A 16,332-nucleotide genomic window follows, 5' to 3' on the forward strand; every position below is an offset into this window, starting at 1 on the left:
GTGTGTGTGTGTGTGTGTGTGTGTGTGTGTATATGTGTATATATATATAGTGTGTGTGTATTGTCTTTGTGTGTGTATATATATATATATTGTGTATATATATCCAGCTCGGTATATCTTCAGCTGTGTTTATCTACAGCTTCATATATCTACATCTCTTTGTATCTACCTCTGTGCATATCTCCAGGTCTGCATATCTCCATCTTTGAAGAGCTCCAGCTTCATATATCTACCTGTATATATATGTCCAGGTCAGTATATCTTCAGCTCTGTATATATCTAGCTTCATATATCTTCATCTCTATGTATCTACCTCTCTGAATATCTCCAGCTCTGAATATCTCCAGGTGTAAATATTTCCATCTATCAATATTTCCACCTCTGAATATCTCCAGCTATTAATATCTTCACCTCGGAATATCTCCAACTCTGTATAGCTCCAGCTCTGAATAACTGCAGCGCTCAATATCTCCAGCTTTATATGTCTAGCTGTCTATATATTTGCACCTCTGCATGTGTCCACCTTCATAGATCTACATCTCTATATCTGTACCTCGCTGAATATCTCCAGCTTTGAAGAACTGCAGCTTCATATGTCGACATGTCTATATATGTCCAGATCTAGGTATCTCCTGATTCATATGCCTACATCTCTATATATGTCCAGCTCTGAATATCTCCAGCTTCATATATGTACATCTCTAGATTTCTCCAGCTCTACATATCTGCAGATTCATACCTCTACCTATTTATATATCGACCTCTCTGAATATCTCCAGCTCTGCATATCTCAAGGTCTAAATATCTTCAGCTCTGAATATCTCCAGCTCTGAATAGCTCCAGCTTTCTGTATCTACCTGTCTATATATCTCCAGCTCTGCACGTCTCCAGCTTCATAGATCTACATCTCTATATATTTACCTCTCTGAATATCTCCAGCTTCATATAGCCACCTGTATAGATATATCCAGCTCTGTCTATTTTCAGCTCTGCATATGTCCAGCTTGAAATATCGACATCTCTATATATCGACTTCTCTGAATATGTCCAGCTCTGAATATCTCCTGTTCTAAATCCTTCCAGCTATCAATATCTCCAGCTCTCAATATCTTGAGCTCTGCATTTCTCCGGATATGAATATCTCCAGCTTTATGTGTCTACCTGTCTATATATTTCCACCTCTTCATATCTCCAGCTTCATAGATCTACATCTCTATATATTTACCTCTCTGAATATCTCCAGCTTCATATAGCCACCTGTATATATATATCCAGCTCTGTCTATTTTCAGCTCTGCATATGTCCAGCTTGAAATATCGACATCTCTATATATCGACTTCTCTGAATATGTCCAGCTCTGAATATCTCCTGTTCTAAATCCTTCCAGCTATCAATATCTCCAGCTCTCAATATCTTGAGCTCTGCATTTCTCCGGATATGAATATCTCCAGCTTTATGTGTCTACCTGTCTATATATTTCCACCTCTTCATATCTCCAGCTTCATAGATCTACATCTCTATATCTGTACCTCGCTGAATATCTCCATTTTTGAATAACTCCAGCTTCTTATGTAGACATCTCTATATATGTCCAATTCTCGGTATCTCCTGATTCAGCTGCCTACATCTCTGAATATCTCCAGCTCTGAATATCTCCAGCTCTGAATATCTCCAGCTCTGAATATCTCCAGCTCTGAATATCTCCAGCTCTGAATATCTCCAGCTCTGAATATCTCCAGCTCTGAATATCTCCAGCTCTGAATATCTCCAGCTCTGAATATCTCCAGCTCTGAATATCTCCAGCTCTGAATATCTCCAGCTCTGAATATCTCCAGCTCTGAATATCTCCAGCTCTGAATATCTCCAGCTCTGAATATCTCCAGCTTCATATATGTACATCTCTAGATTCCTCCAGCTCTACATATCTCCAGATTCATACCTCTACCTATTTATATATCGACCTCTCTGAATATCTCCAGCTCTGCATATCTCAAGGTCTAAATATCTCCAGCTCTGAATAGCTCCAGCTTTCTGTATCTACCTGTCTATATATCTCCAGCTCTGCACATCTCCAGCTTCATAGATCTACATCTCTATATATCTACTTTCCTGAATATCTCCAGGTGTAAATATCTGGAGCTCTGAAGAGATCCAGCTTCATATATAGAGAGCTGTATATCTATCTATATGCAGCTCAGTATATCTTCAGCTCTGTATAGCTCCAGCTTCATATATCTACATGTCTACATATGTCGAGCTCTATATACCTCCAGATTCATCTCTCTAAATCTCTATGTATCTACCGCTCCGTATATCTGTATATATATTGTAGGGGGATTTAGGAACTTTTTGATTCGACTGGCGTGTTGCGGGACCTGTGGAAAATTGTGTGGGGATTGGGTAAAAGTCGGCCTACGCGGATGTGGTGTGTGAGGGAAATGGCGTGGGCATTTGGAAAGCTTTCTTGACGGCACGTGATGGCTTTTGCGTGGGAAAGTGGTCATTTTGTGTGGGGATTGATTTCAGCACTCTTCATGGGAATGTGCTGGGCCGGCCCCCGGGCGTCATTTCCTCGACTGCGGTGCGGTAAGCGGTGCGTGCGTTTTCATTCCCGTGAAAGTGTCTGACGAGGGTCTGCCCTTTCCCGCAGGCTCCTCCTCGTGCCCCCGTCCTTGGAGCCAGCGTCTCAGCGAGGGGCCGCAGCGTGACAGGAGCGGGACATGGGGCAGAAGGGCCCCCGGGACGTGTCGTGTCGTGTGGCGTCTGCAAGGGTCACTCTGGGCAGTCCGAGGTGTGTGCGGGGCCTGCAGCCGTCCCTTGGAAGCAGCCAAGGCCCCACGGGCGACAGGTGAGTAGGTCTTTCTGCTTTGACACGCTCAGCGGACGCTCAGCTTCTGCCTGGATGCACATCACCACGTAGCCTGCTCCAGCGCTAACACATCCAGTCATGCCAGCTCTTGCCTCTACTGCTGGCAGCACCCTCCCAAAACAATGAGCTGCACGGCCAAATTGTGGTGGGAGAAACCTCCCTAAGGTTCGTTGTCTAGCTGTAATTTGATTGACAGACAACGCGGGTAAAGAAAGACAGCTGTTTATTTGCTCGAGCAAAGACCATAAAGCCAGCAAAAGGCAAAATGGCCCCCCCCTAAGGGTGAGGTGATCTTTTATACTTATTACAACAAGGCAAGACTTCATGGTTAACAAAAAAAAGCAATACTTGGGCGGTGCTTTTCAAATCTTTGTAACAGCATATTTCTATTAAGCTGAATTAGCACTTTTTAAAGCTAAAAGTTAAGTAACAGTAACATTATAATATGTTAGCAAAACCTTACACAGTAGTAGATACTTTTCAAGGACACAACCAGTGCACCCAGAACAATGGTTTCCCTGTCTTATCTTACTTCTTGCTGTAGCTGATTTTTCAGCACACAGACACAGAGATACTTGCTGCTTTTAACTCAGAAAATGCTTAATACAGTTAAAATGATTACTTGACACAAGCAAAGGCTTAGCTATCAATCTGCCTTGTGGTCAGCTGCATTGCTAGGCCACAGGTCATGCCTTGTATTCAGCTGTAAAGCTAATACTTCCTAATAATCTAAATTATTGTAAACCTAACAGTATGCTTATCAGAAAACTATTCTATTTCAGGGTAATAACAAACCTGCTCACTACATCCATAAGATTGGTTTGAATGAGTTAGCTGTGCCTGTTCTTTCTATTGTAAGCATGAGGAATAAAATATTTGTTTTGCTTAGCTGGGAATGTGATTTACTTGTTTTTGCTCTCAGTAGTTTAACAGATGGAGAAGAATTCAGATAACTTCAAAAAGTCATTTGTAAAAATGATCAGTTTCCTATTTTTTTCCCTTGTAATGGTAGTATTATAGCAAATGCTTTGTTATCTGGCACCCACAGGGAATGAGGGGTACCAGATAACAAAATACAACGGTTAACTGAGAGGCCTGAACAGGAGTCTTTGCCTGTTCAGGCTGCTGCCCCTTCTGTGGGCCCCGCAGGCCCTGAGGGACAGGGAGGCGGGCCTTGCTCAGGTTGCTTTGCCTCGGGCCTTGGGGACTCGGCAACTCAGGCTGATTTGCCCCGGGCCGTGGGGGCTCAGCAAAACCAGAAGTGCCCTGGTGGGCACTTCCGGTTTTGGTTTTACCTTACAAGCCAGCATGCCAGTTAATAGAGCGTGCTGGCTTGTAAGGTGCCGGATAATGCAGCTTTTACTGTATTTGTTAAACAGCTGTATGCAACATCCCTATGCCTAAAGCATTTTTAATAGAATACGGTCTCAGTTACACCACGAAGTACATTAAAAACCTTGTGTGCAGATTGAAATAATATTAAGTTGCATGAAGAAAGCAAAGTTTCTGCAAAATTGTTTTAAGTTGAAAAAGCCAAAATGGGGGGAAAGGGGAGACTCAAAGAACCTCTGACATCTCGTTAGCAGACCTACAGGATCCAACTGCACGTTTGATTATGGACTGCTGGGGGTCCCTAAAATAGAGGTGGTTTGGAAGGTGACACTCAGGGAGCTTGTAGGGGAGAACGGGTGAATGCAGCACGTCCCTCATGTACAGTGCGCAACCTCGGCCCCTCCTACACTGTTTACCCAGAGTCGCATGTGCAGCTGTGCTGCCAGAGAGCCCAGCTGAGGGCTCCAGAGCATGGTTCAGCTGTTTTGTAGCCTGCCACTTGCCTGTGACTGGCAGGCTGCAAACAGCTTCACCACCAGTGCCCTTGGTGTGGTTTGGGTGGTGGCGTGGCTGTACACTCATTTCTGGGTGGATGGCTGGGGAGGGGTCTGGGTTGCAGACCAGGCCGTGGCTCTGGAGCCTTGTGCAGCTGTTTGCAGCCTCCCGGATGTAGCCAGTCTGGGCTGCTTGCAGCCTCCTGGCCATCTGCTGCAAGTAGCCCAGGCTCTGACCAGCAGCAGCTGCCCAGAGCCCAAGGCTGCCTGTTGCATACTAAGCAAATGACCTTGCATGCTATGTTGTGGCACATCTGCTGGGGGTTACCAACCCCTGACTTAGTGCAACTTAATCATTTTAAGTAATGTACCCCCTAAATAGCTTGCTCTTCAACAGTGTTTCATTTGTTTTCTATTTCTTTTTCAGTGGTGTCCATTTTAACTCTCAGGCAATTGCTCCAACCATAGAGCAGATTGATCAGTCATTTGGAGCAACACATCCAGGAGGTAGGTTGCAGCTTTATTAAGTTACTTAAAGTGTGTATAGATAATGAACAGAAATGCGCCTTTCAGGATAAAGGGTAACTAGAATTGAATGACCTGTTGTGTTGTCCCCAAGCCTTCTGCACAAATTTAGGCATAAGACTGAAGTAATACCAGCCTATAACCAGGGGGAAGAGCTTCATTTAAAGTAGGCAAAATGTCCCTTTTAAAGCATCTATTCTCCTGTCTGTTACCTCAGCTAAATTCATTTGGAGTCCTTCAGGCTGGTCTCATATAGACCAGTGTCTCCTATGTTATTGAGGGGATTTCTTGCCGCATTAATTTTCTGTAGACAGTATCTTAAGCAACCAGTTACAGGGACTAAGTGATACAGATAGCCCTGCACTATTTTATGGTTAAAATAATGCAGGTTGGGGGAGACATTGCTATAGCTATAGCAATTGGATATCAGATTGGGATATGTGAATGTCCTTGACTTCCTTATTTAGATCAAGTAAACTTAAAGATATGACTGGTTTATTTGGAAATGTGTAAGGGAAGAAAAGCTCATAAAGCTATGAATTGATATTTGAACCATAAAAATATGTTTACAGCTATAAGACTTGTTTATTTGATAACTAGCATTCTTTATAACCATGTAAATTGATACACATACAGTTTTACTAGAAGTAGTAGAACAGCATGACTTCTTGAGTTGTAGCTACCCCAGATTCTATATGCTCATTGTATCCAAATTAAAAATCTGCACTAGTTTGCTTATCTGATTCTAATTGTCATGATGTCTTAATTCACTATAGAAAATACATTTTCTCACGTACAAAAACTTCTTCCTTTAAAAGGTACAAGTGTTCCTGCTAGTATCTGTCATGGTTTTCACTAAAATGTGACTGAATTTTATCATGCAGTGCAGGTTTAATGCATATTTATACTTTCCTCCTTCAATAAATACACTTCATGGAGCCTAGTAAGAACCACTTTGAGGATTCAAAAACTTTACCCCAAATTGGGAATATATTTTGGCAAATCAAAACAAAAAACAAACAAATTCCATGTCCGATTATCAAGGGTATTCTCTTTTGACTTCAGTCTTCTTTTAACATTTCAAAATGAAAAGTTGTTTTATCTCAGAATCAATGGAATTTTCTCTCACTGACTCTTTTCATGAAACAAAGCTGAACAATTTGGATCTTGAGAGGAATGTGAAAGATTTCCCTTGAAAGAAGAACGTTTGTTGCCTTTTATACCTAAATATTAAGAAACATTTGTAATAAATGAGAACTGATGTAATTTGCCTAATGAGATACTGTGTTTGTTATAAGGGGTCAGAGCAAAACTTCTCCAGCTGGCTACAGGCTCTGGAAAAGATGCATTGTATGTTCATTGCATGTAGGTGATCTGAGTAATTTTCCTGTTAATCAAAACAATTGGGGGGGGGGTTTGCATGCACAATCACTTTTCAGTGATGAGAGCCCCCTGAAAGAGAGGATGAGGAGGGAACAAATTTAAGAATGTGTGATCTGATTCAAAGCCAATCTGCAGCAAATGCAAATAATGATCTTTTGGAAGCTTAAAATGATCTGTTTTCCACTGTATCAGAGTTTTTTTTTGTCTGTTGGTTAAGCTTATCTGTCTAATCAAAGTTCTTGTATATAGCAGCTGATGAAGTAGACTGTAGCTTACAAAATCTCACACCTTTCTGAACAAGTTAATCATTAAGGTGTTGCTCTTAACCAATGACTGGAAACCAGGCAGACCTCTCTGTAAAAAGTTTGCAAGTGACCAGGCTGAATTGCCTTACCTTGATATTAGTGCGCTCAAGTGCGTGTCCCAGTGCCATGATATACACCTTTCTTTTCCTCCTCAGCATTGTCTGAACTGGTGACCCATTTTGCAGCTGAGAAACTCAAACATGGTTCATAATGCACGCAGAATTGTAGTTTGTAAAAGAATACCAAACTGTTTTATGATCTTAAGTGTGAAATCAAAAAAAAAATGAAGCCTCCATCTTCAGTAAATGGGATGAAGGGGAAAAACTTTGCTTTAAGTCTCTCCCTTTCCCTCCCTCCATTTTTTGCTGTTATTGTCTACTGACTTCTTTTGCAGATATAGTGGGTACAGTGTATAAAAAGAACAATTTCTGTATGCTCTGTTCTACCCAGCCAATAGCAGTAACAGACTGAAGCTTGATAGCAGCATTGTCAAAATGGTTTCTGTGCTGCTGAGCTGCCTTAGTGTTTAATTCTGCAAACCTCAGAAGACAGTCTGTCTTGTTAGAGTAAATTCTTAGGGGTCTTTCATTGCCGCTTGTATTATGCAATTCTTTGAAGTAAATTAAAACATTAAATGTCATGTGATGACAGTCAACTTTTTGTATTCCAAATTTAGTCATGACCTTTGCAAACTGACTAGTAGACTTGTTTCTAGTGACAAGACCTAAACAGGCTGGAATTAGCACATGTGAGCGTTGCATCCCTGTGCCATTCTGCTGTTGCAGGGCTAGCTGGGGCCCTCGTGTTAGATACGTCTTTGGGTGGAATGTTCCCTAAGCTGTAGGACCCTGGATGTTGCAGTCCTTCTGGCTCAAAGTACTGAATTTGGTGACATTTAAGCGGCTATGCCAGCTAGGTACATTGTTTTTAAAAAGGCTGAGGGCATGCGTCCCATAATGGTAAAGGGACAGAAAAGAGGTTGCTTGGTAGCTTCTGCTGATTTAGTTATTTCAATGATGCTGAAATGTAATTGTATTGTTAATGATAAATTAGTGAGGCTTAGATAGATAGATTTTTTTTAAATGGCTAAATAGGTAGATTTAAGGCATCCTGTATGATTTTTTATTATTATTATTATTATTTCCCTTTCCCTAATTTTGAGGTATTTCATTTAGGGAAGTGAACAGTTAAATGACTAATTGATAACCGGTGATAACTAGTTATAGCTTACTGGTTATCGTTTAGTGCAGGGCAGGGTGTAGTCCAGCAGGGAAGGGGGAGAAGGCAAGCCGTGTGGTGCCCCAGCAGGAACCAGAAGGCAGTAGGGCAGGCAGGAAGGAAGGAGGAGGGGGAGGTGGGTGACTAGTATCTAATAGTTAGGGTTTGTGGACCCTGGTGCAACTGCTTGCAGACTCCCCGCTTTCTGCTGCAAATAGCCCAGGCTCTGGGCAGGCTCCTGCCTCCTGCCACGGCATCCGGGCTGCTTGCAGCAGGCAGTGGAAAGGCTACAGGCAGTTGCATCAGGGTCCACAGAGCATCACTATTATGTACTAGTTCCACCCCCCTCATGTTTGCCCCCTACTCTGCTGTCCACAAAGAGCATGGGGAGTACGGAAGTCAGAGCCTGGCAGGTGTAAGGTGGACATGGGATGGCTCCCCCAGGCCTGCGGCTCAACCCTGCAGTGCACCCATTCGCCTTCCCTGTCTGCACCCAGGCCTGGACTCGGAGGGCCTGCCTGGCTCATTATGAGGCACAGCCCTGGGGAGTTGCTGAGTCCCCACTGCACCTTGGAGGGGCTGGAAATGCCCTACTGGTGCCAGGCTGGACAGGGCGCCCCATAGGCCAGGCTGGAGCAGCCTCACATGGTCCAGGCCAGGGGTTGCTATACTGATTAATTGTTTAACCATTGTAATTACAACAGATTAAATGGATATTTTTAAATTGGTGTTTACATCCCTAATTTCATTTTTAATTTGTTTATTGTGATAAGACATCTTGGCATTCTACATCATTTTTCTTAAATGTCATCACATTTTACTGAGGTAGAGGTGGTGGCCAAGAAGCAAATGAGGCAATTTAAAGTGCTGTTAGGTCTGAACTGTACCATTTCATAACTCCTTTTGGGTTTTTTTTCTCCCCCTCCTGCAGTGTACAACTCAGCTGAACAACTTTTTCACCTCAATTTCAGAGGACTTTCGTTTTCCTTTCAGTTAGACTCATGGACTGAAACTCCAAAGTATGAGGTCAGGAATTTTTCCTAGTTAATACATGGTCTCTGTTGTTTTTTTTTTCTCTAACATTTGCAAAATATTGCCTATAGGCCTGCCTCACTTTTCAAGCAAAACAAACCATTCATTTGAGTAGAATTTAAATCCTGAATGTTTTCCAAATCAAAAGTTTATGCCTGGCTTTTAGCTGAATATTGTTTTACTTTTATTGCCAAGTGGGAATGGCAGTTCCATTATTGAGAGAAATCTCAGAAATTTGTCTCTTAACTGTGACTTCTCCATTAGTATTTAAAAATGTTTTAGGTAAACAAGTCTTGCTTTTGCTTTAATATCAAAAGATATGTGTCTGTCCTTTTCTCAATTCTGTTTCAAATTCTTTCAAAGCTAAATTTCACAGGTGTATTTTACACAGTTGCATTTTAAAAGACTGCTCTTATGTGAGTTGGGAAGCCAAAATAAATGTTTGGTATGTTGTTCATATGTCCTTAATTACGAAATATTCTGATGTTACTAAATACTTAAGTGGGTAAGCTTCCGTACCCATTGAAACCTGTAACAAATATCATGCTCCAAATATTTCCACTGAATGTAAGATCAGGTGGACTGCAATTCCCATTAACATTAATGGAAATATTATCTATAACTTACAGAAATGAACCCTAGTGTGTTACGCATTCTTATCAAGTAAAGATAATTGTATATAGTGAAATACTAGATTCCAAGATGATAAAGAGCAATAGAACTAAGAGTGGAAGTAAGTCAAATTAGTTAATTAGCAAAAGGGCATGTGTCCTCACTATATTAGGAGCCTGGTGCTTTATGAGTTACACATTTTGACTAATATAGTAATCCTGGATAGTTCCAAAACTTCTGTGACTCAAGAGAGGCAAGTGGTGCTTCTCTGTGCAATTACAGTTCTTTGACAGTGTCCAAAATAGCTGATAACATTGACACATCATGTTCAAAGCATCTGGTTACCTTCAAGAAATTATTGGAGAAATTAAGTTTTTAGTATAAGAGGCAAAGATCTTCTGTAGATTATAAATTCATGTAGACATAGAAAACAAAGAATAGGATAAAATGGTCAACATGGGGAGGGAGTGGGAGAGGCGGAGAATGCAGTCTCTCACAGAAGTGTCCTGGGAGAGGGACTAAGGAAGTGGTTACATTTTCTTATGTCAAAGTTGTTTTCTTAAGACTAGAGAAACTATGACATCGCATCACATTTCTATGAAGAACACTGAGCTTTTGAAACTTACTGGGTAACAAATTACAAGCACCATTGGAGAGGTTTTCAAATCATTGTAAAACTATATATAAAAGAACACTGAAGCAGACTGTTGGAGAGAGGGAAATATTGAAACACTATAGATAAGTGAAGGGGTACATCAAAACATGTTTTTCAGACCAACAGAGGAAGAAATATTAATTATAATTTTGGGGGGATTTATTGAGGTATTACAAAGCTGGTGTGAGTAACATAACAAAAGATAACTGACACCTTCAGTTTTAGATCTCATTTTGTTGTTTACTAGTACTATATGTAATGTAGCATACCAGTGCAAATGCTTTTAAGAGATGACAGACTTAAGATGCTAATCACAGACTACAGACTTAATCAAGAACATTTTAATTTGTGGGTCCCTGTAAGGCCAACTGAAAGACTGCTGCCATTTTTGACAGATAATAGAATTGAAGAAGAATCAACAAATGCTATAGTGCAAGCTGTTATTGTCTTGTGGCTCGTTTTCACTTTTGTAGTAGGCATAATTTCAGTTTAATCCTTGAGGTTTACAGTACATGCTTATGAATACAGTTGTTTCTGGTGCAGGATTTTGAACTGAAGTGGTTTTGCACTTATGTAGTATACGATACAGTCAGTGAGAATCATTTTGTATATCCACAGCCTAACTTTGCCCATGGCCTTGCTTCTCTACAAATTCCCCATGGTGCAACTGTGAAACGTATGTACATCTACAGTGGAAACAGTCTGCAAGATACAAAGTATGTATATAGTTGGATCATGGAGGGTTGTTAGAACAAATTTAAGAAATCTGATTTTTCTCTCTCACATTTTATTTAGACTTGAATGAATGATAAATATATATGAAATTAATTGGCTAGTACCATTTGTTCCTTATTTTGGATACCAGCAAATATATCATTTTTAGTAAATCATCTTCAGATATGTCCACAGGTTGCATGCAGACAAAATTATCCAAGATGAGATTTGAGACTGAAATTTTTTTTGTATTTGCATTGGTAGAAATTGGGGGCCTGTTGCACTATTCTAAATAACTGAGATCAAAATTAAATCCATGGTTTGAGGAGAATTTGGTGGAAAACAGTTTCCTTCAATCTCACTTGATTACAAGACATGAGGATGCAAGATATATGTGTAGAAGTCTGTGCACTCATACAGTTTGTTTCTACGCTAATGACATGTGCTTAGCCAAATCATGCTGAGCAGGGGACTGTTGTTTGTGTTAGACCTTATGTAGTGTTTAGTATGATGGGACCTTGATTAAGCCCTTAGGATCTACAATAATGCAAATGATTCATAACATAGTAACTTATATGCTCGTATAGTGTATGATGCATGTATTCTTTGGTATACTTCTGTCCCACTGTCATCTAGGGAACGTAAGCATTCAACTTGTATGACTATGGGTTGGAGTAGCTCGTATCCTTTCACAATGGGGGAATATATCCTTGTGTCCTAATACCAGTTAGATGAATTATTAAATTTGAGTAAAACACCTTTCAAACATCAGCTTCATTCAATCTCATAATAAACGTTATATTATACAATTAATTGGAGGTTCATTATTTCTAAAACAATGACTCTGAGGACTCTTCAATCAAAATTTGACACTTCTCGTAATTTGTTCCTTTTCCATTCTAAATGCAAAGACTTACGTCAGGATTTTGTTATTGGAAGGATTGTGAGTAACTGTCAAAATAACATGCCAATGGATTAATGAGCAAGAGGGATACACTGTAATGATTATATGCTATTTTAGAAAATGTCGCTTATATCCCTCTGTAGCATGGTGCATTTTAATGTAATGCATTTAATAGTATCCTATTGGATTCTTCAGTGTGTGAGTCTGTTCAAAAGCTTAGCTCAGAGGGCAAATAATTGTCATTTGGGTAAAGAAAAACTTTGGATACATGGGAAAAGATTTTAAGTGAGATGCACAAGCTCTCTGGAAAGGGACACTCAACAGAAAGAAGCCACCTGAAAAATCCTTATCCATTACTATTAATATTATACTCAAGATGATGATTATAACTGAAAGACTGCAAGCAGACCATGTCAGGATTGCTTTGAATTAAATAGATATAAGTATTGTATTTCCCTCATTTTCATGCGAACGAATTTTAAACCAAGGACTCTGAAACATGTTCCAAGAGGTGTATAAAGTCTGAACTCTAGATGCAGGTGTGTAACTTCCAGAGACTAGCAACACATTCATTTTCATGATAAAAGACCCTGTCTTTCTTTCACACTGCATGTTTATTCTTTTTGCTGTGTAACAACTTTGTTCAATAGTATCAACTTTTCTCAGCTGACTTATCAGTTTCAAAAATTAGTTTTCCTCTTTTTTCATTCAGGGGAGTGTAGGTGCTCCCATATCAGTTCTGTATATTGTATTTGCTTCTCTCAAAATTAACAGACAGTTCTAAGCTTGGGCCTATCCTGGGTATTTTTTTGGTACATCTTATCTGTTTCAGGGCTCCCATGATGCCACTCAGCTGTTTCCTTGGTAATGTGTATGCAGAGAATGTTGACGTTCTGAGAGATGGGACTGGACCCTCAGGTTTACGGCTCCGCTTACTCACTGCAGGTATTACTGAAGACAGGTGTTGAGTTGCCCTTAGGTCGGGAAAAGGACAAATTTGACTAAATCATGTATAGGTCATTTATTATGTTTCCTGGGAATGTTTCAAAAGTGTTTTGTTTTTATTTTAAAATATAAGCCATTGTATAAAAAAAGAACCTACTTCTGCTATGTATCCGTACCTCTGGATGATCACAGGTGGCTGTTGAATTTCAGGAATACTTGTGTTTTTATAGTTCCTAGTTCATGGTGTCTCTTGATGGTAATAGATTTTATTTCTTTGAGTAGCTATGGGGAAAATGCAGATACATCCCAGGAAACAAAGAAACTTCTGCTAGGCACTCATTGTTCTGTGCACCGAACCCAGCTGTGAGATGCTTAAGTTTTAATGATGAATCCTCAAAGATGTGTAAGAAATGCACCTTACAATGCTGTCTTAAACCTAGCATTCTAAATTGAATTCAGTGGTAAACAGTTCTGCTTTGGAGTAGGCTGAGAGTGGTGTTGCTGTGATGGTCCAGGAAATGTAGATGAAGCAAGGATTTTTAGTAATGTCTTTTATTGAACCAGCTGTACAGTTCAGAGAGGTGTTGCTTCTTTCTCCATGCTTCCATCTCCCAACTATACTTTTGGTCCAATAGAAGTTATTACTAAAAATCCTTGCCTCTCTGTATTTGGAAACAGCATTGTGAGTGACAGACTGTTTGGTTACTTTCCCACATATCTCTTTAAAGTCTTACCTAACTTTAAAGGAAAAATATATTGCTGCAGAAAGATGCTTGCCAGTAATTCCCCTTTTAAAAGAATTTAAAATATTGTCAAGCAGTGTAGTCAGTTTACTCAAAATTCTTTTGAATAGCAGATCCTGGGTTTTTTTCCTTAAGAACTTTTCAAGCATATTTATGTTGAAGAAACTCTTTAAAATGTATTCCCAATATACAAAAGATGGAAAAAAATAAGGTAAGAAATAAAAACCAATGAATAAAAAATATAGCAGATTTGTTAAAGTTACTTTGCTTCTGTCTTTACAGAGGAAGATAATGGAAAGCTGCCTAGGACAGGGATCATATATCCTGATGTATTAGGGAAGGAGTTAGCTATATTATCCTGATAATGTAAATTATTTTGAAAAATTGGTCACTTCTAAGGTAGAGTGTCGAATCTAGATGAAATACATGCCTGAGTTTTAAAGGAAACATTTATTACAATGTTAATATTTTATTATTTATTTTACATGAATTGTCAAACTTCTAAAATTTGCAGGACAGGCTTGCAATAGGCCATTATTTCCTTGTTCAACTTAGCACCTTTAGGGAATAGATTCCACAACCTTTCTAGAATTAACTTCTCTGTATGCATCTTGATTTTTTTTTTTTTAAGTTAAAACTGCCTTAAGGAGATTGGGGATGGGAGGAAGAGTGGGTCATTCCAGTTTTGTTATAGTTGAGAGAGAGAAGTACTAGCTATTGGACCAGGAGATGGAGCAGGGGTGGGCAAAACATGGCCTGGGGGCTGGATGCGGCTCACCAGGCCATTCTATCCAGCCTGCAGGGCCCCTAAAAATTTAGAAAATTAATATGTATCTGCCCCTGGCTGCCTATCATGTGGCCTTCAATGGCTTGCCAAAACTCAGTAAGCGGCCCTCCGCCCAAAGTAATTGCCCACCCCTGAAATAGAGCTTGAATATCTTTTCTTGACTACTAGGAGAGCCTTCTCAATTATGCTGAGAGCACTGTTAGGTGGTAAGGAAAATGTCATTTTCCTTTGGCTTTTGGAAAGCATAAATTTTAAAATGACAACTAAGTAGACCCTCTCTCAACCCTTGAAGAAGCCAGGAGACCTATGGTGACCCAGTCAGTAGCTAGACACTCAGGGTATGCCTAATGGGCCGAAGAAATGTAGGGTTTATCTTTCTGTGAGCATGTCTTCATTGCAAACTTATTGATCCAAGCAGCTGGGTGTTAAAACACTGTGCTACTCTACAGATAGCACCTCCCAAATTGGAAGCTAATTACTCATGGGCATGCTTTTTAGTAGTGAGAATTTCACACTGCACCCACGACATCATGGTAAAGCGATTACACATGGGAGGTCCCCATGTAGAGCAGTGAGACCTGTTTGAGTGACTTACAGCCAGGTACAGAAAAATGGTGATAAAAGTAACCTATTGTGTTAACGCGGGTGAAAGGCCCTGGTAGGGTGTAGCCCATTGTATTTGAGGCTCTGCTACTTGTCTGTATGTAGCAGTTAAATGGTCTTTGGCCATGAAAGATTAGAAATTTAGATGGCTTCTCAGAGTTCAATATCCAGAATTCTGTGAATAGTGTTGAAGCCATTGTTGGTGAAATGCAGTGAATTTGGCTTTTTTAAATTGACAATCTCTACCTAACCAGCAGCAAGCCAAACTGAAAACTTAATCATTCAGTGTGTAATACCCTTCAGTGATGCTTCAGATATAAAAGGAAGTAATTTCTTTATTTGTTAACCTGATTTTTGGATTAAAATGGCAACTTTTGCTTGGCAAACAGTTTGAATACAGGGCTTACAGATAATTAGTAATGGGATGTTACTTACAGTGATTTGTCTTATAAATAATATGTTTCAACTATGCATCTATGCATTAGAAATTCATTGTTGTTTTTAATAAGGCTTGTGTATATATGAATGCATTTGCTGCATGTTCCACAAAATATAGGAATCCATAAAAATATCACTGTATGCTTCCTAACGTAGAGCGGACGAAGAATTTTGATCCATGGTTTCTACTTTTTGACTCTTCAGATAGCAACATGTTGTGTTATAGTTTTTAAAATACTTCAGTTACTGCAATTTAGCCTTTTTAAGGAGAGAACTAATTCTTGGCAGTTGAAGATGATATCAGCTGATCAAATTTGGATTTGACTGTGAAAATGAGTAAATTACATCTTGTGAAATGAGAAGAGGCACAGAAATATGCATCTTAATATGCTTTCCAAGAGAAAGCATTGCTAAACTTGACTATTAAGGTATGGGCCTATGTCACAGTCAGCAGTAATATCACCTAGATTTGAGACTTTTTTAATAAATAAACAGCCAGAAGTGAAGAATTAGATTTGCGTTATTAACATGAGACTCTTTCATTTTCTCCAGGTTGTGGCCCAGGTGTACTAGCTGATGCTAAGATGCGGGTATTTGAACGCTGTGTGTATTTTGGTGATTCGTGCCAGGATGTTTTGAGCACCTTGGGGTCTCCGCATAAGGTCTTTTATAAGTCTGAGGACAAGGTAAGAAAATGCATTTGTAATCACAGGGCAGTTTCATAGTTGGTAGGGTCGGAAGGGACCTGAGGAGATCATCTAGTCCGACCCCCT

General features: G+C 39.8%; 1 protein-coding gene across 4 annotated transcripts in view; it reads left to right on the forward strand.

The window, feature by feature from the left end:
• CUNH16orf70 (chromosome unknown C16orf70 homolog) overlaps positions 1 to 16,332 on the forward strand; it is a 71,857-nt gene that overhangs the window by 30,141 nt on the left and 25,384 nt on the right. For all 4 annotated transcript variants that reach the window (XM_025198426.1, XM_025198425.1, XM_025198423.1 and 1 more), the window contains 5 exons: positions 5,123 to 5,202; positions 9,058 to 9,152; positions 11,044 to 11,141; positions 12,876 to 12,988; positions 16,112 to 16,245. In XM_025198426.1, coding sequence (XP_025054211.1) covers positions 5,123 to 5,202; positions 9,058 to 9,152; positions 11,044 to 11,141; positions 12,876 to 12,988; positions 16,112 to 16,245 — 520 coding nt within the window. The remainder of the gene's footprint in view (positions 1 to 5,122; positions 5,203 to 9,057; positions 9,153 to 11,043; positions 11,142 to 12,875; positions 12,989 to 16,111; positions 16,246 to 16,332) is intronic.

This window comes from Alligator sinensis, unplaced genomic scaffold (genome assembly GCF_000455745.1).
Source record: "Alligator sinensis unplaced genomic scaffold, ASM45574v1 scaffold97_1, whole genome shotgun sequence".
NCBI classification, from domain to species: domain Eukaryota; kingdom Metazoa; phylum Chordata; order Crocodylia; family Alligatoridae; genus Alligator; species Alligator sinensis.